Source organism: Tachypleus tridentatus, chromosome 6 (genome assembly GCF_004210375.1).
Source record: "Tachypleus tridentatus isolate NWPU-2018 chromosome 6, ASM421037v1, whole genome shotgun sequence".
NCBI classification, from domain to species: domain Eukaryota; kingdom Metazoa; phylum Arthropoda; class Merostomata; order Xiphosura; family Limulidae; genus Tachypleus; species Tachypleus tridentatus.
Genome location: NC_134830.1, coordinates 138577861 through 138600207, shown reverse-complemented (window position 1 = coordinate 138600207; position 22347 = coordinate 138577861). Strand labels below are relative to the sequence as shown.

General features: G+C 34.3%; 2 protein-coding genes and 1 long non-coding RNA gene across 4 annotated transcripts; all 3 read right to left on the bottom strand.

The window, feature by feature from the left end:
* Positions 1–837: 837 nt before the first annotated feature.
* On the bottom strand, positions 838–6687 carry LOC143251743 (uncharacterized). The gene is made up of 6 exons (XM_076502987.1): positions 6661–6687; positions 6403–6537; positions 5435–5596; positions 4873–5031; positions 4175–4342; positions 838–2019 (listed from the first exon to the last, which is right to left on the bottom strand). Exons 1-4 carry the CDS (start codon positions 6685–6687, stop codon positions 5017–5019), a joined length of 339 nt encoding a protein of 112 aa, XP_076359102.1. The 3' UTR covers positions 838–2019; positions 4175–4342; positions 4873–5016.
* Positions 6415–8755, bottom strand: LOC143253807 (uncharacterized). Of its 2 annotated transcripts, none has more exons than XR_013029852.1 (4): positions 8308–8754; positions 7517–7631; positions 7211–7395; positions 6415–6537 (listed from the first exon to the last, which is right to left on the bottom strand). It is a non-coding gene; the product is annotated as an uncharacterized LOC143253807 (long non-coding RNA). The 2 variants fall into 2 exon arrangements; XR_013029853.1 differs by having other exon boundaries at positions 6417–6553; positions 8308–8755.
* Positions 8756–15991: 7236 nt separating this feature from the next.
* On the bottom strand, positions 15992–21203 carry LOC143251742 (uncharacterized). Its single transcript, XM_076502985.1, has 6 exons — positions 21140–21203; positions 17296–17372; positions 16877–16914; positions 16639–16711; positions 16196–16234; positions 15992–16109 (listed from the first exon to the last, which is right to left on the bottom strand). Exons 1-6 carry the CDS (start codon positions 21201–21203, stop codon positions 16011–16013), a joined length of 390 nt encoding a protein of 129 aa, XP_076359100.1. The 3' UTR covers positions 15992–16010.
* Between the last annotated feature and the right edge of the window lie 1144 nt (positions 21204–22347).

Sequence of the window (22347 nt, the reverse complement as noted above, 5' to 3'; positions counted from 1 at the left end):
TCATATTTTACCTAACTGTGATCTTCTATATTACAGAAAGAAAACACAAGGTGGCTTGGTGGGGTGTGTCGTTGATAGTGGTTGTTGTGTCATTAGTTTTGGTTGGAATTCTATGCATAGTATATCGACTGCGCAAAAGGAGAAGTAATGTCTAATGGTGAGTATTTGTACACCATTGTTCAGTTTCTCGTAGCCACGTGTCCAACTAGAGACCTGTAACTAAAGAGTATCTAAATAGTCAGTACCTAGACTGCACTGGTCAGATTAGAGCCCTTGAATTTAACACTTTTAAAACCGTAATAAGTACCTATTCACCACTTCCTATTCCTAGAAGCCAAAGGTCCAATGGAAATTCTTCTAGTAAAGAGTATATAAATGGTCGGTATCGAACTGCTATCGCTCAGACTAGAGTCCTACAGTGAAACATTTTAAAACTAAGTATTAATGCAGCAATGGTCAGTATCTAGAAGCCATATGTCCGATACAAATTTTTCTACTAAAGAGCATTTAAATGGTCAGTATCCAGCTGCCACCGTTCAGACAAGAATCCTAGAATCAAATATTTTTAAACCATAAGTATCAATGCACCAATGGTCAGTACCTAAAAGCCATATGTTCGACTAGAGCCCTTTAACTATGGAGTATCTAAATGGTCAATATCTAGAGGCAACTGGTCCAATTAAAGTCCTTGTATCAAACTGTTTTCTAATTCAACTAACTTGCTAATGTATTATTTTATTGTGAAGGTTCTATATATTTTAATGAATATTTCATAGTTATTTTATTATAATTGTTTTAGAGGAAGTTTGTTAATCACAAAATGTATTTTAGGTCAAGGGCTCACCTACTTCTGGATGTTGTTTGAAGATCCTGGCAAGATGTTAAATATGAAAATAATCACAAAATTGATTGAACTGATTGTAACATAGAACTTTAATTTAATTTTGTCATGGTGACTGATCCATGTCTTGTTGTTATAAAAAATAAATGTTATTAAAGTGATATAAATGCCATATATATGTGATATCTCAACCCACATGTCATTTGCATGTAATGAGTACACATGATTGTGGTCAGAAGCTTTCAAAACGAGAATATTCACTGTTTTTGTGTGACTAACCCAATAATGTAAAATAATGAATAAAATATTTTTGTTATTGTTTTCAAATCCCTGAGACTTGATACTTAATTACCAACAAAATATAATCACATCCAAAGTTTCAAGTTAAATATGAATATATATCATTACAAAATGAAAATCTCACACACACACACACACATATATATAAATTTATACCAGTATCATCCACTTCCTACCAATAAACATGATTTGATCATCTGATATTCCTGCAAGCTGTTGGCTTTACTCTTGATAATGCCTGGTTTTAATCATCATATTTATGGTAGGTCTTGCACAGTTCACATTAGTTTTACTCCTGGTAATACCTGGTTTTAATCATCATATTTATGGTAGGTCTTGCACAGTTCACATTAGTTTTACTCCTGGTAATGCCTGGTTTTAATCATCATATTTATGGTAGACCTTGCACAGTTCACATTAGTTTTACTCCTGGTAATGCCTGGTTTTAATCATCATTTATGGTAGGCCTTGCACAGTTCACAATAGTTTTACTCCTGGTAATGCCTGGTTTTAATCATCATATTTATGGTAGGCCTTGCACAGTTCACAATAGTTTTACTCCTGGTAATGCCTGGTTTTAATCATCATATTTATGGTAGGTCTTGCACAGTTCACATTAGTTTTACTCCTGGTAATGCCTGGTTTTAATCATCATATTTATGGTGGGTGTTGCATAATTTAATGTATTAATCATGATAGTCTCTAACAGCAGAATGACCAAGTAGTTGAATATTGTCAGTGAGCTGTAACAAGTGTCGCCACCGTTGTCCTTGAACATGGTTTGCTGTCTGAGAGTTACTCTGGTATTCCTCGACTGCCAATCTCATTTCTTGAACTTTTTGACGAAGTTCCGAGGTTTCTTGCTCCATTTGAGAAATCTACACAGTACAACAAGTGTTGAAAGTTTTCACTAATTGATGAGGTTATCTAACTCGTGGTCCAGTTATGAATCATGACACTTCCTATAAAACTGTAAATTTTCAAATGAAGCTACACCTGAACCGATCCTTATAATAGCTGTAGAAATGTCATTCACCTACAAGTTTATATGAACATATATAAAACAAAGGCATGTATGTTTCAATACTTAATACGAAACGTTAATAAAGCTACACAAAATATTATTTGCTAAATGTCGTCACTGATTTAAAACTGACAAACATTCACATAGACAATAGCACACACCACTAACTACTGTACCACTTTTATCTAACCACATCTGATGTATCACGTGATAAAACTTGTTAGCCAAGCATCTTAACCACCAGGCCATGTTTAAAGAGAACTGTTACTAGAAGGTGATGGTAGTCATATCACCCTACTTGACGATTTGATAACCAAGTATGGTGATGGAAGTCATATCACCCTACTTGACGATTTGATAACCAAGTATGGTGATGGTAGTCATATCACCCTACTTGACGATATGATAACCAAGTACGGTGATGGTAGTCATAACACCCTACTTGACGATTTGATAACCAAGTACGGTGATGGTAGTCATATCACCCTACTTGACGATTTGATAATCAAGTACGGTGATGGTAGTCATATCACCCTACTTGACGATTTGATAACCAAGTATGGTGATGGTAGTCATATCACCCTACTTGACGATTTGATAACCAAGTACGGTGATGGTAGTCATATCACCCGACTTGACGATTTGATAACCAAGTACGGTGATGGTAGTCATATCACCCGACTTGACGATTTGATAACCAAGTACGGTGATGGTAGTCATATCACCCTATTTGACAATTTGATAACCAAGTATGGTGATGGTAGTCATATCACCCCACTTGACAATTTGATAACCAAGTACGGTGATGGTAGACATATCACCCCACTTGACAATTTGATAACCAAGTACGGTGATGGTAGTCATATCACCCCACTTGACGATTTGATAACCAAGTACGGTGATGGTAGTCATATCACCCTACTTGACGATTTGATAACCAAGTATGGTGATGGTAGTCATATCACCCCACTTGACAATTTGATAACCAAGTACGGTGATGGTAGTCATATCACCCTACTTGACAATTTGATAACCAAGTACGGTGATGGAAGTCATATCACCCTACTTGACGATTTGATAACCAAGTACGGTGATGGTAGTCATATCACCCTACTTGACGATTTGATAACCAAGTACGGTGATGGTAGTCATATCACCCTACTTGACGATTTGATAACCAAGTACGGTGATGTAGTCATATCACCCACTTGACGATTTGATAACCAAGTACGGTGATGGTAGTCATATCACCCTACTTGACAATTTGATAACCAAGTACGGTGATGGAGTCATATCACCCTACTTGACAATTTGATAACCAAGTACGGTGATGGAGTCATATCACCCTACTTGACGATTTGATAACCAAGTACGGTGATGGTAGTCATATCACCCTACTTGACGATTTGATAACCAAGTACGGTGATGGTAGTCATATCACCCTACTTGACGATTTGATAACCAAGTACGGTGATGGTAGTCATATCACCCTACTTGACGATTTGATAACCAAGTATGGTGATGGAAGTCATATTACACTAATTAATAATTTGATAACTAAGATTAGTTATATTTTAATGCATAAGCTGTCGTTTTGCTGGTATCGAAACTTGATGTTTAGAATTACAAGTTCTCATACTTATCGTTGAAACACTGGAGTGGGCAGTCACTAAGACTAATTCATAATGATATTAGCTGTAAAATCTGGTTATTATACGTCTTCTGGTGGATAAGCTCAGATCCAAGTGTCCGTTTCCATTGGTAAACAAAGAGCATATTGTGTGTGTTTCGTCCATATTGTGTGTATTTTATCCATGCTGTCTTTGGACCATATTGTCTGCATTTATTCCATTCTTAGACATTACTCTGATTTCCTTCTCTATTTTAACTTGGTAATTGTTTCGAAATAGTAGTTTAGCCCTTCAGTAGCTGTGTACTTACAGTGCTAGAAACCAGGTTTCGATACCCTTTGTGATAAATGACAAACAATAACAGTCCCCAAAACTCACTTTTGTTTTTAAAGACGAAATTTCATAATTCAGTAAATCCTTCTCCTTCTGAAGTCGACAGTTTTTTTCTTGGGTTACGGTCCACCACTGTTTTGTCTCCTTCAGTTTCCCTCTTAGAAACGAAACGGTATTCTGTTCTTTGATCTTTAAACGCTGTTCTTCTGCAACCTGGTAAACGAGGAAACCTTCAATTTACGATCAAATTGGTAAATAACATTAGAATATAGTTCATTTATAATAGTAAGACAGCCCTAAATAAAGTAGATTCATATGACAATGACTTTAACTTGTATTTCACTCAAACGTTTACATTTTAGACTCTACTATTACAATAGTTATAATATGAAAATTAATTATTAGATTACACTACAACATAACCAACAACACATCTCAAATATCAACTGTTTAATTAACATCACCACAGTCCACACGTCAGATGATTAACTCAGCCCAACACCCTCCACAAGTTTTAAACCAATACAAATACCAACACACTTTGATAAGATATTACAACGTCTTCTAGCGTCTGTAGATTGGACACAACGGATTCTCTAGTTTATTATTTTTACGTCACGTTGTGATTATATACTTTTACATAAAACTTTTATTGAAAACTGAGACAAACTTTTAACAATCGTATCTAGTGTTAGATTTTCACTAATTTAGAAAGCAACAATACCAGAAAACAGGGGCTTTACCTCCACAAGCAGACGTTTATTTCTCTCTCTTTCCTCAGCCAGTGAACTTTTGTTCTCTTCGATCGTCTTTGTAAGCAGACATTCGCGACCTCTAGCGGTTGAATCTTCACTTATGAGCTCCGTCTGGCGCGACTATAATGACTCTCAAATCTCCTTTTCCTAAATGGTTGTTTTGGTAGTTTATAACAGCATAAGTTTTCCTCATAGTAACATACAAGGTAGTAAAGTACTTTTTTAAATTTACAAACATTATTTACTTATTGCAATCTATTTTTTACAGTTTTAACTCTCACTATTTGAATCTGAGTGACTGGTAAATTACAGAGTTTGTGTTTTAATATATTCATAGTTTTCACAAAATGTGTTTAGGCCTTACCTGACCTATTTTGACATCCATAAGCAATGCCTGACTTATCCTAATGTTTTCAGGTAATATCTAATTGCTTCAGTTAATATCAGTTGACTTCAGTCTTGCTCTGAAGTTTTCTCGAAACATCTATTTACTTGTTACAAACCTATACTCTTCAATTTCTAATTGTTACGTCAAGAAATGTTATATTACCTCTCTCAATTGACTTCTGGCTTCAATCAGATCAACCTGAACCTGAGGTTTTTGTTGTGTTAATATTTTAAAGTCTTCCACAAGCCGAGACCTAAGAAGTTCTCCGTATTCAACTTGTTGCTTTGTTTCTTGGAGCTGCTCCAAAGCTTGTTGAAGCTCATCCTAATGAAAAGACAGCATCTGGGATAACTAACTCTCATCTTTTATTTGATAAGTTAGACCTAATGAAAAAAACAACTCCTAGTATAACCTGGGACAACCAACTCTCACAGTTTTGCTGTTACTTAAATTACACCAAACGTCTAATATAACCCCTTGTGGTTTTTATATGTTAATTTCTGAAGCTGAAAAACATGACATGTTGACTAAAGTTATTGAAACTACTGGTAACGACTTTCTCTTTTTCGGAAAATATTACCGGGTTTTCCTTGAGTAATCTAAGACTTTTAAAGACAGTTATTATGCCTACTTTAATTATAAAACCATATGGGAGTTTTCTTAGATCGTCACCGTTTTTAACTGTTGAAAAGTCACGTTTATCAACGTGTGTTGTTGACTGAACTGCATGAACCTATCAGTAAATAAACACAAGTTTATTTATGAAGCTTCTTGTAAAACAAAACGACGACAGTCTTTACTGCAATATCTAAATTCAATCATTTAGCTCCTGTTTTATTATGCATTTATGAATAAAATTTCCATGCTATCTAACCCTACACTGTTAATTCCAGGAATATTGTCCAGCGTACCTTCTAGTCTTACCACAGGTTCTATAAAAGGTCTTCAAGAACCATGTTCAACTTACCATCTAGTCTCTCACCACAGGTTCTAGAAATGGTCTTCATGTACAATGTTCAACTTACCTTCTACTGTTTTACCACAGCTTCTAATAAAGGTTTTCATGAACAATGTTTACTTGTGGTATGTATTCATGATAATATTAAAGCGGGCCTAGTTCCTGAGCTCACCTTCAGTTCTTTTACCACTGATTCTTGTGGGGTCTGTACTTGTGACTGCAGTCTCAGCTGGCAGTTTTCAAGCTTTTGTTCCTGTTCTTCTATGTATTTCTTGTACAGCTTAGTTTTACCTTCACTGTCTCTCAGCTAAAGGTAATGAAGTCTTAAATTCACATGTAAAAAAATACGCGAAGATTTTTTTTAAAACAAACCTCAGTAGAGAAATTATTTTAATAAATAAAATAAATAAATAATTATCTAGTCTTTTACACGGTAGATATAAATTATTGCGTACATTTCTAGCAACGACAGGTCCTGAATCCCTGAACGCAGTTTGAAGGATATGGAAAAGAACACTAACGTTTCTTATAACCTAAATAACATTCAATTCTAACAGCACTCTATTTTAATAACATTCGACTTGTTAAAGGGTTGTTTCAGGTTTCTACCGCAGGATGCCGTCACGTTTCCCGAGTTCATGTGGTTGATTATGGGAAATATTTGTTCTAAAGTGAAAGAACTTCCAACTAATATAATAAAAAACATTATCAAAAACCTTTAGACAGGGATTAGCACGTGTGAGATAATGGTAAGTAACAGTGAACCAGAAAATATACTAGGGATTGAAGGGAGATCCCACTGCTATTTTACACAGTTCTTCTATTCAAGTTTCCATAGGAAGTTCTGTAATTAGAAAGAACTATGTATCTGTAGTTTATATAAAGCCTTTACATGCTAGAGAAATAACATAGGTAATAACAGTGAGAAATAAGAGTAGTGCTTTAAAAAGTGTACATGAAACAGTGCCCTCTAGCCACACCTGCTGCTCGACATGACTTAGTTTTCCTCGGATCTCGTTTGTTTCACGTTAAGTCTCCCTCTCACGTTCCTCAGCCATATTGACCTGTTGCATCAAGACCTGCATCTTTTCTCCTTGTTCTATGTTCGTTTTTCGTAACTCGGTAAACTCGTTCAGAAATGCTCTATGTTCGCCAGCTCTGGTTTCTGTGATTGAACAATGTTACATAGGTTTGTAAAACACAAAACGAGTGATAAAGTGGACTAACGATAAATCGATACTAAATTTAACAGTTTGGTAACATAGCAACGGAATTATGTTGTTCACTTTCCATCTCTTTCAGCTCTTTACGGATATCATCCTTCTCTGATCGAATCAAGTCCAGGTCTAATTCCTTTTGTTTCAGGCAATATCGAACGTTTTTCACTTCTTTCTCAAGACCCTACACAATAATTGAACACTATGTTAGATCACAATAATATTAATATAACAGTACCTAACAATTAAAAAAATTAACCGGACCTAACAATAAATATAATAGCACCTAGCAACAAATATTATAAAACAGTACATAATAATAAGTATAATAAAATAGTACTTAAACACAATTAACTAATATAATACAATAGTATCTAACCATCATTCCCAAATATAATATAATAATAGCTAATCATTTGGTACGTATCTATGTGTTAGTAACTTTATCCTGAATAAGTATGACAGTATCCAAGTGAAACACACCACAACAGATACGTTTGTATCTGTTAGTAGTTTTGTCCTGGGTAATTACAATGCTGTTAAGTAAGATACGCTATAAGAGGTGAGTTTAGAAGTTTGTCAATCACAACCAGTACATGTAAATACATTTCTATACATAGATTTAATGGGACTAAAACTACAACTGAGAAAGTTTATGCCTTACAAATTAATGGAATGCAAATCATTTGTTATTGTAACTGACGTCTGAAAGGCTGCCGTTTAGTTTCCAGTTGGTAATACAGCAGTTTGATATTTCGACTCTAAAAATTCTTTAATCTTTCTAACCGTAACTCTGGCATTTCACTATAGAACGTCAACTTTAGGTACAAGCTACAGTAATGATGGTAACTATCACTCACCTGAACCATCTTCGCCATTTCCTCAAACTTTGGGTTTTCCTTGGGTTCAGACTTGTTATCCAGGCGATGTTTCTTAATCTTTAGTTAGAGAAAACGTTTTATTATTTATTCAACCTTGTGGTTTATCTTTTGTCAACAACACAGACGACGAGGTTTTAACCAGGTTCTAGTCTAGTGTGTCAACAACATAAACGTCAAGGTTTTAACTGTTTCGCAAGCTATCTAACCAGGTTCTATTGTACTGTATCCTACAATGCTAAAATCGGGGGTTCGTTTTCCCTTGCTAGACTCAACAGATAACCCTATGTGGCTTTCCTACACGAAAACACACACAAACACACAATTCTACTGTGTCAACAACATAAATAACAAGGTTTCAACTCCACTAGATGTACTTCTCTATCTTTAGAACAATGAGTATATAACAATTCTAGTTATAGCTCACTCAAGTGGTCAGTGTAGTTCACGGGTGATCAAAACCACGATCAGAGATTTGGTGGTCTAATGATATATATTTGTAAAGTAACGATTAGAGATTGAGTGATCTAAAAGATATTTGTAAACTCACGATCAGAGATTTGGTAGTCTTGCATATACAATGCTGGCCAAATTCTTAAGGCCAATGAACATAAAGAAAAAATATGCATTTTGCGTTGTTAGATACAACCACTTATTTGAGTAGAGTATTTTTACTTTCATGATCAATGATATGCACTTGGCCCTAGGCCAGATTATTACACACCACATCTGTACTTTAATCTTACTGTACTATCACTCTCACTACTTTCTAACTTCTAAGGTAGGCCTACTACATTACCATTATATGTATTATAAGTATTTTGCGATGTTTTGAAAGTCCCCTTTGAGATTATTAGGTGTCTAAAATGTCCTATTTCCTCATTTTATGTGTTTAATTGTTCGGTTACTGCAGTAACCGCGATAGGTTTAGTGGCCTCAAATTTTAAGAATGTGGTTTATACACTACTGGCCAAAATCTTAAAGACAATGAACATAAAGAAAAAAATATGCATTTTACGTTGTTAGACTCAACCACTTATTTGAGTAGAGCTTCGAAAGATGAAAATATGAAAAGGAAAAAAAACAACTTTTTTAGCATTTAATAGGGAAATGTGAACACTATGAAATTAGCCTAAATACTAGCTGCTCAAAAGTTTAAAACCATACCAAAAAGAAGTCCTAAACAGGGTAGAAAATGCCCAACAAGAGGTCTCAGTAGTGAGTTGCACGGCCGTCATTGCGAATAACTTCAAACAATCGCTTTGGCATGTTCATACACTGTTTGGAATTGACGTCCATTTCTATAGACTTCCCTTGCCATCCACCCCCAAACATTTTCAATGGGGTCCAGTTCGGGCGAACACGTTGGATGGTCCAAAAGAATCACGATATTCGCCATGAAAAAGTCCTTGTCCTGCGAGCATTGTGGATTGCGGCATTGTCCTGCTGAAAGATTCAGTCATTTCCACACAAGCGAGGGCCTTCAGTTGATAAAAATGCTCTCGCCAACATGCCAATATAGCCAGCTGCTGTTTGACGCCCCTTTATAACCTGAAGCTCCATTGTTCTATGGAAGAAGAAAGCGTCCCAGATCATGATAGAACTTCCTACACTGTGTCGTGTAGAAAATGTCTCCGGTGGAATATCCTTATCGTGCCAGTAACGTTGGAAGCCATCTGGACCATCCAGGTTAAAGTTTTTCTCGTCAAAGAGCAAAACCTTCTTCCACTTTTCTACATCCCATGTTTGGTGCTTCTCAGCAAAGTTTAACCGAGACGTTTGGTGGTGTGGAAGGAAGCTTGGCCTTTGAAGACGTTTACGGTTTTTAAAGCCTTTCTCTCGTACATGCCGTCTTATTATTCTAGAGCCGCATTCGCATTCTGCGTCCGAAAGAGCCTTAATCTGGTTCGACGATCGACTGGTGTCTTGTCGGACAACCCGTCGAATCCTCCTGTTCAACGCCGGCGAAATTTTCTTGCGCCGACCACTTAAAATTCTCGTTCCGTATTCCTCAGGGTCTTTTAAGAGATTTGCAACAGCAGTTTTACTTCGCTCAATCTCACCAGCGATGGCACGTTGAGAGAGACCTTGCTTTTGCAGCTCGACAATTCTGCGACGTTCAAACTCTGTCAACATTTTAGCCTTTGCCATGTTTTTACCCAATGTGACACAGGAGATATCAGTAGGAGATATTGACAACGCTAATGCTTCAACACAAATGACTAAATTTCGTGTTTACCGATTAAAGCTTCGTTTCAGTGTGGTCTTAAACTTTTGACCAGCTAGTATTTAGGCTAATTTCATAGTGTTCATATTTTCCCTATTAAATGCTAAAAAAGGTTTTTATTTTTATTTTCCATTTTCTTATTTTCATCTTTCGAAGCTCTACTCAAATAAGTGGTTGAGTCTAACAACGCAAAATGCATATTTTTTCTTTATGTTCATTGGCCTTAAGATTTTGGCCAGCAGTGTATATGTCTTAAAACGTTTAGTAAATGTCAGAGACCTTGTTTTATTTTTACATTGATTGTAGGGATGTAATCTGCTTTGTACCACTCACGATGTTTGTGATTATGGTCTTAGCCTTTTCCCTATAAAGCATTAGTCAACACCAAGTCGAGATGTCTTCAAATGTATGAGAATAGTGTGGTGAACATCCCTGAACCAGGGCGACAGCACAACAAGTTTTCTTGATATCTCATCCATCAGTCACGCTCGACACTAGGTTTATTCGTATTCTACAGTCACTTCCCAGTTTAGATCTTTCTTTCCACAGTTTCTGTTGGGGAACACATGGGGTGGGGTTACACTGATGGCCAACGCCCGTTTTGCACAGACCATGCAATTGATCTCACACATTAATGTCTTCAAGTTAGAACTCAGTCAACTCACCTGGGTGCACCAAACACCACTAGTCCTCTTTCCTATGTTGTTGAAATTTAAGATTCATTATCCATTTTACCTTATCTTGTTCTAGGTAGAGGTTTTATTGAGCTACAGAATGCTCCAATACATTGTTTTTGTTTTCTTAACCTTTTGTTATTGTATATGTTTAGACATAACAAATCATCTGTCTCTACTTTTCCTTGTTATTTCAAGTCATTTTTCCCTAGCAATACCAACTGAAAGACTTCGACACTAGTAGCACACTTTCAAATTATTCATGCTTTGGTGTCACTCTGTGAAACTATGGCTTCCCCGACATTAAAAAATACCCCCTGCTGGGCAGCACCATTTGATCTTAGGTGGTAGATGACCACTACTTAGGTAGTTCCTGTGATTGGATGTTTGGAGGAATAATTATTTATCACCGTTCATTTTACTTTAAAATAATCGTTATCCCAATACCTTTACTTATATTATTATAAATAACGGTCTTTAAAATATTGCTCCATTTTCACTTATTCTATAACATATGACGACAATTAAAAGAAACTAAATGCTTGAGAAGGTCGTCGTAAACCTAAACAATTGAAACTTTGCGAAACTAAAGGATATAGGTCATCCATTTCCACCTCCAACATCTCTAGTTTTTGCTGCATGTTTCTAACGTACTGACTTTGATACACCATCAAGTTTCCATCGTTTTTATCCGGATTTATAAAGTAGAACAGGAAATATAAAAAAAAAATCGTTTAAGGCAGATATTTCCAAATTAAGAAAATTGCAGAATAAAAGGGTTACACGTAAACCCTATATATTGTTCTCGGATTAAGATAGTTTCAAAATATATTGTCTAATTGACGTAGTTTCCAAATGTATTATTGTCGGCTTGGAGTAGTTTTACAATTTATTAATGTTATATAAACATAGTTTTAAAATGCTGTGTTATTATAACGATTTATTAATGGTTTGACCTAAATTAGTCTTACATTGTTTCATTACTTTTTCTCCGTAAGTTTCACTTATATTTACTGTTTCAACATACAGAATAAAGAAATTTCATTTATTTTCGTTTATACATGCTGTTATCTTAAGCTATGGGTGGTAACTACTCAAATCGGATGTACGGCTACTTCACATCTCCTTACTGGGTGTTTCTGGGTGGATATATTTTTACCGAAATGTAACAACGGTAACCTACTCTTCATCCTGCTACCAGCTGACACACTTTAAATAATTTTAAAAAATGTATTAACAACGCTTATAATGGACACGATGTTACCTAATCATCCTGCTACCAAAAGACACTTTCAAAGAATTAAAAAATGTATCAGTAACGTAATAATGGGCGTGTTGTTATCCATTATGAGATATATTAATAACGTCATAAAGAATGCGATATCATCCACGACGTTATGCTTTAAATAAATTACACCATTTTCTATGAATATAAAAATATTTGAATATTAGTATCAAAGTTTAAAGTATATTAAGAAATTTAACGTAAGAAAACTGTCACGAAATATTACATCAATTATACCCTATTAACTTCCTATCTTCATAGTACTTCGAATAATAACACAGCACATTAAACATTATTTAATCACATGATTTATAACGAAATTTTGCTATACGATGGGCTAATTGTGCTGTGCCCGTCATATATATCAAAACCAGGTTTAGAGTATCATAAACCTACACTCTTTCCACTGTGCATAAATACTTCCTGAATGTGTTTTCTGTTTTATTCCCTGTTTTAAAACTTACAAAACAAATATATCATGTTACTATAAAAATTGTATCTCCTTGCTCCTCCTGTTTGGGGAAATGTAAAATTAAAAATTGTTTCAATTTCAATAAATACGATCAAGGTTGGTGTAACCATAATAGTGTACCCGAAAGAAGGTAGAAAATAATAGAAGTCATGGAGTTTCGAAAAAGAGATTTGGCATAAAACTAGAAGTGGAAAGAGAAATATGTTGATAAAGCTCGTGTTAATGTTCACCCATTCTCCTTTCTGACAAACAGTTTTGTAAAATCAACTTGTACACTTCGTAACCGCTCTTTTTCACACACCATTCAACATTTCTAAATTGACAGAACTGTACACACAAATAAGATTATAGTATAAAGTTGTCACATATCATAATAACAATAATAAAATATCCAGCTAATCTGACGACATATAGTTATAGTCTATAATATGGGCAATATGCCAAAATTCTGAAGTTATAACGAGGGAAGCGTAAACTTGCTAATCCAGTGGGAGGTAGCCCTTGAGAACTCTCATAACCTCTATCAAAATATAGCATTATCAAACCTTCTGTAGAAACGTTAGGCCTACTCTGGAGATGTATTTATAAACAAAAATTATTACAATATATTTGTAACAATTTAATTATTTTGATGAAATTATTATATATTATATTTAAATCATAACTACTTCATGTCAGTAAATAAATTCTGAATCATAATAATAAAACACCCAATAAAAACATTACATTCACCCAACCGGAGTTAACCCTCGTGGTATGGACAAGTACTTGCGCACAACTTTCTACGGATTGTGTTTTGCTTGGTTACTATGGTAGCATAATTAAACAAATCATGTTTTGGACGCTTTAATACTCCTAAATTCAATTTGCTCACCAATAAAGATCTACTTAAATTGTAGTGCGAACCGAACTATTTTTTTAAACTTTTTTTTTTAACTTTGTCCTAAGACATCAATACTATTTGCTGTTTAAACTGGTATACTTCAAAATTATTGCACGAATGACTGAAACGTTGTACCTACTTTTAAAATATCCTTCCTTACCTTAAAACTGCCTCGTAATAAAATATTTTAATACTAAAAGGAACGATTTTGTAACACCGTATGTTAATTTTCTTTAAAAAATGGGCACCAAATATTTCGCTTTACAGCTTCTTCCGGAGTGTTCCATTAAAACAAACCGTGTCTGACAATACAAACCTTCGAATGTTTCATAGATATTAAATTTGTATTTAATATCTACTAAACTTGGTGTATGTGTTGATTATTCATTAACATTTCTTTACCGTGGTTGGGTAAATTAACTTCGCATTTTAATTGTTTGAAATTACATTCGAGTTTTGTAGTTAAAGTATAATAACTGTTCAACTGTGTTACTTTATACGGTTTACATCGGCTCCCATCAAGCACTCGAACTCTTGACTGTTATGTAAATATTTCAATAATAAATAAAGGGCTCGGGAGAAAAAAAAATCGAATATAACAATATTCTACATTTGGACTTGCAACCAACAATAATACTGCTCAACTGTATCTGGTGGATTAGTTTGTTACAGTTCACTTGTTTTGTAACCTTGTCATAATAATTTACAAAATCCTGTTCCATATAAACTTGCATAAATTACAACTCTTCTGCAACATTAATATCTGTACGTCATCCCTAGGGGGAACTGATTTCACTCTCCTCGTAAATCCAAGATATTCAAAATAAACGAGATTATTTCGAAGGTGGGTTGACGTAAGTAAACCTAAATATTTAGTTAGGTAATTAAACCAAACGGTAGAATGAATGGAAAAAAACGAGCCATAAGCACATAAAAACAGTTCGCCCTCAAAAGAGGCAAACTTAATTGCAGTTATTCTGTTTTCTGTTAAATATCCCAGATTCCTCTATATGCAGTTTTCTACAATTGTACTGTTAACACTCACTTAATTTTACATAGTTTTGAATACATAACGTAACTGCGGCAGAGATGAGTTTGTTTATTTAAATTGAAGTTTAGCATTATTTCAGTTCATGGGTAGAGTCACTGAGCTCACCTTAACTTTTGAGATAAGGCAAATACCAGACATTTAAGTGAACTTAGAGGGACGGTGGATACCCTTTACTGGTGAGACAAAGTTCACTAAGTTGTCACTTTCTTACCAGTACAAGAGGTTTTATGTTAATAGATTGTAAGAATATTTTACTCCCTGATATGCGTGGAAGCCAGAAATGTACATGAAACCTCTTACTAGCGAGTTCTAGTTGGCTTTTGATGAAAATCAGTCAGACGGACAATAAGTCACAGCAATTACAAGGAATAATTAAAGATTTATAGAACTGTAATATTTGAATATTTTAAGTGTAGAGGCATCTTGTATGGTTTTATAAAAAGGATTATAGCAAAGGTAATGATTACTGTAGCTAGAGCTGCTGGAAGGAGGGGGGAGGAAATCAGTTAAATAGTCGATGGTAGGTGGTAAAAGAAATAAACAAATAGTAGTTTTCTTTTAATAAAAGATTAAAAACTCCTCTTTGACAAGTACGTAAATCAAAACGTTCAGAAGAAACAAAAATTTTCCATTTTAGTCAACTTATGGAACAGGTTTTCGTAATACACTTGTAGGAAATATGTTTAGCTAGTGAAGCACAATATAATTACACGAAGAGTATGGTTAAAACTTATGTATCATTTCTGTCATACTTAACGTATACTGCCATCAGGTTTATCAAAATTGTGAAGTTTTATTATCCATTTTAGTTAATATTAAGGTCGACACATATTCCCTTCCTTAATGTACTAAAACTAGGTATTTAAATTGTATTTAAAAAGGTATTTAAATTTTAGTAAAAAGATTAGATTCAGTACTTTCAAAATCGTGAGAAGCGACTACTCACGTTGTACTGTTGCATATTCAAGTATTTAGAGTTACGCGACCCCAGGCAAGAATAAACCACTGGAAATCAGTAGGTACCTTCGTGTATGAAAAGTTAATCGTACGTAAAAACAGGTGGAGTCAGGTATATCTAGGAGTAAAGTTTTTATTAAATTACATAAAACACAATTGAATTTAAAAAATATCGAAACGAATGAAGATAACTGGTTAAGTTGCCAGGAAAAGAGTTTGAAGAAAGTTGTTCCACCTGAAACGAAAGAAACAAAATTATTCGACATGTCAGCAATAAGCAGCTAGAAAAAGTTAAACAAAACATGGAGAAAAACAACTTACTTCCGATCGCAGGTCTTCATTTTGCTTTCTTGCCCTTTCCTGAAATAGAATGAAAAACAATTACACTTTATTGTAAACCCGCGCGAGCTGACGTCGTTGTTCTAAAAAAGGTAACATTACGCTATCTATTGTATCTACTGAGGAGAATACTATCCCTGTAGGGCTCTAAATTTAAATTTATCGGAGGGAGGAAGAATGGAAGGACAAAATGATTTGAAGCTAGGAAAGTCATTTCACAAACAGCCTAGTGACAAACAAAAAAAGTTACTGTACTCAAGGAAGATCAGCTGGTAGGTAAGGACTTAAGTTCTTGTGAAAAGGTGTGTGCGCGCGTTAATAGGGCGTAAAGATAAATATATAGTAGACTCCATTTCTATTTTGAGGTGGGTAGTATTGGCGATCCCGTTAAAGTGCACCTATTAAGAAAAACAAAAGAAACACACCTTTTTCTCCCTTTTTCGGTGCAGTCGCGTTATTTTCAGTTTCGTTCTTCTTAGGGTTAGGTTTCTTAATCTCCTATAAAACATGAAGAAATAAGAATATTAGTTTCTTTTAGGAGTTAGTCTTAAACACTAACAGAAAGTTAAAACAAGTTAAGATATAGGCATTTTACTGTAGCAAGTAAGCTAGTGGGGGTACACAAGGTTGTTTAAATTTTATTGATGAGACAAAGTTCCTTACAGTCTGCTTGGCTGGTTGTTTAACAGCAGTCTTCTTACCTACAAGAAAAGTAATTTAAAAATGAGAAACTTGTACAAGAACTGAAGTTGTATAGGAGTTTTGAAAATTACAACACTAGTCTATTTAGAAATTTAAAAAAACAAGTTTGATGAGAGAATCTCAGATCGATTGCACTATTCCCAAAGAGGTTGTCCCTTTACAATAACACAAAGATGACGAGAAGAGGTTCTTTAATCTTTCAAACCCAATACAAAACTTAAATTAAGTGGCAGAAAATAAACATAGTTAAGTACACTGGTAACATTTTAGTTTCATACTCTTTCTATTAATTTAACTACACAACTTACGCACGCTATATGACTCTAAACGAACACTAACACATGTACTAAAAGTCATGAATAATATTTATCTCATCTTACCAGACATTCTGAAACGTATTCCTTTCTAAACACTCTTCTCAAACAACCTCCCACTAACCAACTAGTGCCCTCGCTGACTACAATTTATACTAAACCTTCCTTGAGATTCTTGCTATAACCCTACTTTCCAAGTACTTGGGAGGGGTGAATGTATATAAATCGGTTATGCGCTTAACTAGTAAATTAATTAATATATTAAATAAGAATATTGTGAATATAAATTTCGTTTTTGATGTATCTGTTATACAATCTAAAACTTTTATATAATCTGTACGAAAGATGATTTCGTGTGTCTTAATTTTATAAATAATTAATTTGATGAGTTTGTTGTTCTTTGACAAATTAATCTGTCGACAACGTGTCTTTACACTTAAATTAAGTAACTAATGGGTTTATTACAACACATGAAGAGATTTGATCACAATATCTCCAACGTTCGACTAACGTGCTATATGACTAATTAAATCTAAATTACCTTCATTTGATAATGCGTAATGATATAATGTATTAGGTGTTCTAAGATGCAATATAAAAATAGATGTGGCCCGGCATGGCCAAGCGCGTTAAGGCGTGCGACTCGTAATCTGAGGGTCGCGGGTTCGCATCCCTGTAGCGCCAAACATGCTCGCCCTTTCAGCCGTGGGGACGTTATAATGTACAGTGAATCTCACTATTAGTTGGTAAAAGAGTAGCCCAAGAGTTGGCGGTGGTTGGTGATGACTAGCTGCCTTCCCTCTAGTCTTACACTGCTAAATCAGGGACGGCTAGCACAGATAGCCCTCGAGTAACTTTGTGCGAAATTCAAAAAACAAACAAACGAACAAAACAATGTATTGATCCTGTTTTTTGATTTACCAGTAAGTTAAAATAGACTTAATACGTATAACGGTACTTTAGACAAACAAATTTACTGGTAAGTCATAAAACATGATCGATATATTGTTGTATTCAATAAATACAATCTTAAAAACTAGTTTATTGTCTCTTGGTCTTTTAAGAATTAACTTGTTTATATTAGTTTAAATCTGGTTTATAGATAGAGGTAGGTTATAATGTACATCAAACTATGGCCAGGTGAGTTAAGGTGTTCGATTCGTAATCTGAGGGTTGCGGGTTCGAATCCCCGTCGTACCAAACATGCACGCCCTTTAAGCTGTTGGGGCGTTATAATGTGACGGTCAATCAAATATTCGTTGGTAAGAGTAGCCCAAGAGTTGGCGGTGGGTGGTGATGACTTGTTACCTTCCCTCTAGTCTTACACTGCTAAATTAGGGATGGCTGACACAGATATCCCTCGGGTAGCTTTGCGCGAAATTCCAAAAAAAAAAAAAATGCATCAAACGATATACGATTTTTTTTATTAACATTACGTAGATTGTTAGTTCTAATAAAATATTAAGTTTTGTTTCTAAGTTCTGTAAAATCAAAGATAAACTTTATTACTTTAGTGATTTTTTTTTTAAATTTTCGCACAAAGCTACTCGAGGGCTATCTGTGCTAGCCGTCCCTAATTTAGCAGTGTAAGGCTAGAGGGAAGGCAGCTAGTCATCACCACCAACCGCCAACTCTTGGGCTACTCTTTTACCAACGAATAAGTGGGATTGACCGTCACATTATAACGCCCCCACGGTTGGGAGGGCGAGCATGTTTGGCGTGACGCGGATGCGAACCCGCGACCCTCAGATTACGAGTCGCACGCCTTAACGCGCTTGGCCATGCCGGGCCACTTTAGTGAGAAGACAAACTAGTAAGGAAAACTAATTTATTCTTAAATACTAGGCTTAACACCGTTACTGTTAAGCCTAATAGGCTAGTTGTGCTGGTATTTGGTATTGAATATTTATTTCCAGGCTACAACTTGTAAGTGAAATACAATGGTTAAGACCAGTGTAGGAGTTAAGCGTTCCCAGTTTGTTATGTGTAATAGGTTCAATGTGTAGGTTTCATGTTGGAACTTGGGACTCGCATGTACCTTTAATGAAGCTGGTAATGAAGATATGGAATGTTTATTTAGAGTTTGTAGGTTGGAGGAGCAGTTAGACGCAATAGATAAACACAAGTGTGGACTGTGGGAAATGGCAGCAGGATTTCAAGAGTTGTTCAAGATTTTACATACAAAAATAATATCAGCTAACAATGACGTTCAGGAAGTTATAAATAGTATTATTAGAGTAAATAGTATTGAATTTAGTTATAATTAGCCTATTTTATGGAGTAACAAGTTTCAGTCCTTTTGCAGATGAGGAATTATTGGAGGGAGAGAAAACAAAGAGGTCAGTGAAAGATGTGGATGATAAAGGTTATTACTCCTTGACAAGACACGGATAGAACAGTCTGTGGGATAAATATGGTAACAAGAATCAGATCATGCTACTTAGGGGCACAGGTGGAGTATGTTATTGACAGAACAGGGGATATAATAAAGGGGGCTAGCAGAGATACAGTTTTTGTGGTTCATATAGGGGCTAATGATGTAGGGAAAGGTAGGTCAGAGGAGCTAATTAATAACTACTTGATAAAGGCATTTAAAGTAAAAAGATAAATTAATTTTATTTGAAACACTGCACAAAAGCACAGATAGCCCTCGAGTAGCTTTGTGCGAAATTCAAAAACAAACAAAACAAACAGTGTGTAACTTTGTGCTTAATAGCTACTAACAATGACAAAGTTAAAGGTGAAAATATAAAAAAATTGATTACTTTTGATAATTTGTATGAGAATGTAAGATACTTCTTTTAGCAAATATGTTAACAGCTAAAATTAATAATAATAGAAGTTTTTTATATAAATGATAGAAAATTTAAATATTTGTAAAATAATTGTCAAATTTGAATTCAAATATCTTTCTATTAAAAGTTTAATTTTAAATTTGATTAAATTTTGTTTAATATCATTTTTTAAATAAAAGAGTGGAGGTTGGAAATTTTAACTTTTAGAATTCTTAGGATGCTTTTATTTCTACTTTAAGGTTGTATCTGAATATTAAGCATAACTGCCTTCTCACAGTTGGCTGCAGCCCTATGAAAGGCAGTACGAGTTGAGATATTACGTTTGTAAGCACTCAAATTTTAACCCTTAAATGATTTTACATACCTGCTGACTAGTCTAACATCAGAGTCTGGATTTTATCTGATAAAATAATGTAATGACCACTTACATTATTTGTTGTGGCTCATGGTTGAGAAATAAGATTGATAATACAAAATAACTGCTTAATTTTAATTCTATTATAATGTTTGTTATACGTATATTTTGTGGAGGTTGGTTAAAAATACAAGCACATCATTCAAAGTCATTATACGTAAAAAGGTAATTGTTCCAGGGAAAGCACACTTCCTCCAGAAGTACACATGTTTTAATTAGGGAAGTTTAGAAATAGTGTTTCAAAATTATTTTGCATGTGAGTCACTATTCTCACAAACTACCATTGTCTTTGTTTCTCTTCCTTTTCACAATATGAGCTTAGTGATTTCAGTACAATATGTGTCAGTGTGTAGAATTCTGTTCAAAACAGATGATGCTTACTGTAGCTACATCTAGGAATAGGCTTAACTAACAATGACTATAATAATAATGGACAACTTATGTGCCAGTTTATAATGCACCATGTACCTTGTGACCCAGTTAACCTTGTTATTGTTAATCTAGTAAGATAAATTTTAGGACATATATTTCTAGGTATAATTGGTTTTTAAATAACTTTCCTTGTTTCTATTATTGGCTTGAAAGGTACTTATAATACCATAGTATACAGTTTTATCATTTAATACTCAAAAATTAAAAATTATGAAACCCTAACCGAAGTTGGTTCAATAGTATATTTCAATAATACAAGATTTATTACTCTTCTGAAGGCGTCGAACATTACAAATTACTTCAGGAATACATGACTTGGGAGGTGTGAACATGGAACTAAGTTTGTGTTTGTTACTTGCCTTGTTTCTGGTTTATTTGGTCATCTGGAAAGGACTACAGAGTAGTGGAAGGTGAGATTTAAACTAAAATAAAACACCATTACAGTAATCATAAGGAAACATCACCTAATGACATAAAACACCATTACAGTAATCATAAGAAAACATCCCCTTTTATTTAATCCAATAATCTTTAATGTTTCAGGCACTAATTATTTCATATTTTTGGACTGTTTAACTTTATTATTTGTTCATTGTTTGCAGATTATTAAGGTGTCAGCAGTCACTCCATACGTCATTCTAATCATTCTTTTCATTCGTGGAGGGCGCTGGAGACGGACTACTTTTATACATTACTCCTTAATTTGACAAACTTTTGGATCCCAAGGTTCGTTTATGATATTGTTATTATATTCATTTATAAATATTATTGTTATTATATTCAGATTTAAATGTTATTGTTATTATATTAATATACCAATGTTATTATTATTACATTCATATACGATATAAACACTAGTAAATATTAATGTTAGATGTTAAAGGTTGTTGGACAGAACCCATCGCATATTCTTTTACCAACGAATAGTGGGATTAACCGTGAATTTTAATGCCCCTAACGCTGAAGACAAACACTAACAACCAGGCTGGGCAACAAATGAAACTTCCCATCTAATGAAGCTATAATTTACGTCTTTAGTGAAAACAGTGTCATTGTTAATCAGTAACTGTCAAGCGACTTTTTTTTTTTTTCGGTAATTTGCTATCAAGCTTTAATACTAGTTAATAATTCTTTAATCAAAACGTAACAAAACTAAATTAGTGTTAAATTTAAATTTTCTCAGAAGTGAACTCTGTGTAATCAGTATTAATTTATTATATTAATGTTATTAGGTCTAGGTGACACCAGGAACACAAGTGTTTTTTACCTTTGGTATTGGTTTCGGTTCCGTCGTAACTCTTGGAAGTTACAACAAGTTTAGCCACAACTTCTTCCGGTAACAAAAAAACAACAACAAACTCTTAAGAAATGTTTTCTTATGTTTTAATTTAATTATTTCACAATGATTTGCACAAAAATGTTCAATGTAATAAATTTCTGTACTCTGTATTTTTTCAGTGTTTCTGTTTCCATGGG

Coding starts and splice junctions, on each gene's coding strand:
- LOC143251743 (XM_076502987.1), bottom strand. CDS start 6,687: ATGTACGCAATAATTTATATCTACCGT. Junction 6,538..6,660: donor CAATAATTTATATCTACCGT/GTAAAAGACTAG, acceptor CATTACCTTTAG/CTGAGAGACAGTGAAGGTAA. Junction 5,597..6,402: donor CAGTGGTAAAAGAACTGAAG/GTGAGCTCAGGA, acceptor TCTTTTCATTAG/GATGAGCTTCAACAAGCTTT.
- LOC143251742 (XM_076502985.1), bottom strand. CDS start 21,203: ATGTTCACACCTCCCAAGTCATGTATTCCTGAAGTAATTTGTAATGTT. Junction 17,373..21,139: donor TGTTCGACGCCTTCAGAAGA/GTAATAAATCTT, acceptor TATAAATTGTAG/TCAGCGAGGGCACTAGTTGG. Junction 16,712..16,876: donor AACAACCAGCCAAGCAGACT/GTAAGGAACTTT, acceptor CATGTTTTATAG/GAGATTAAGAAACCTAACCC.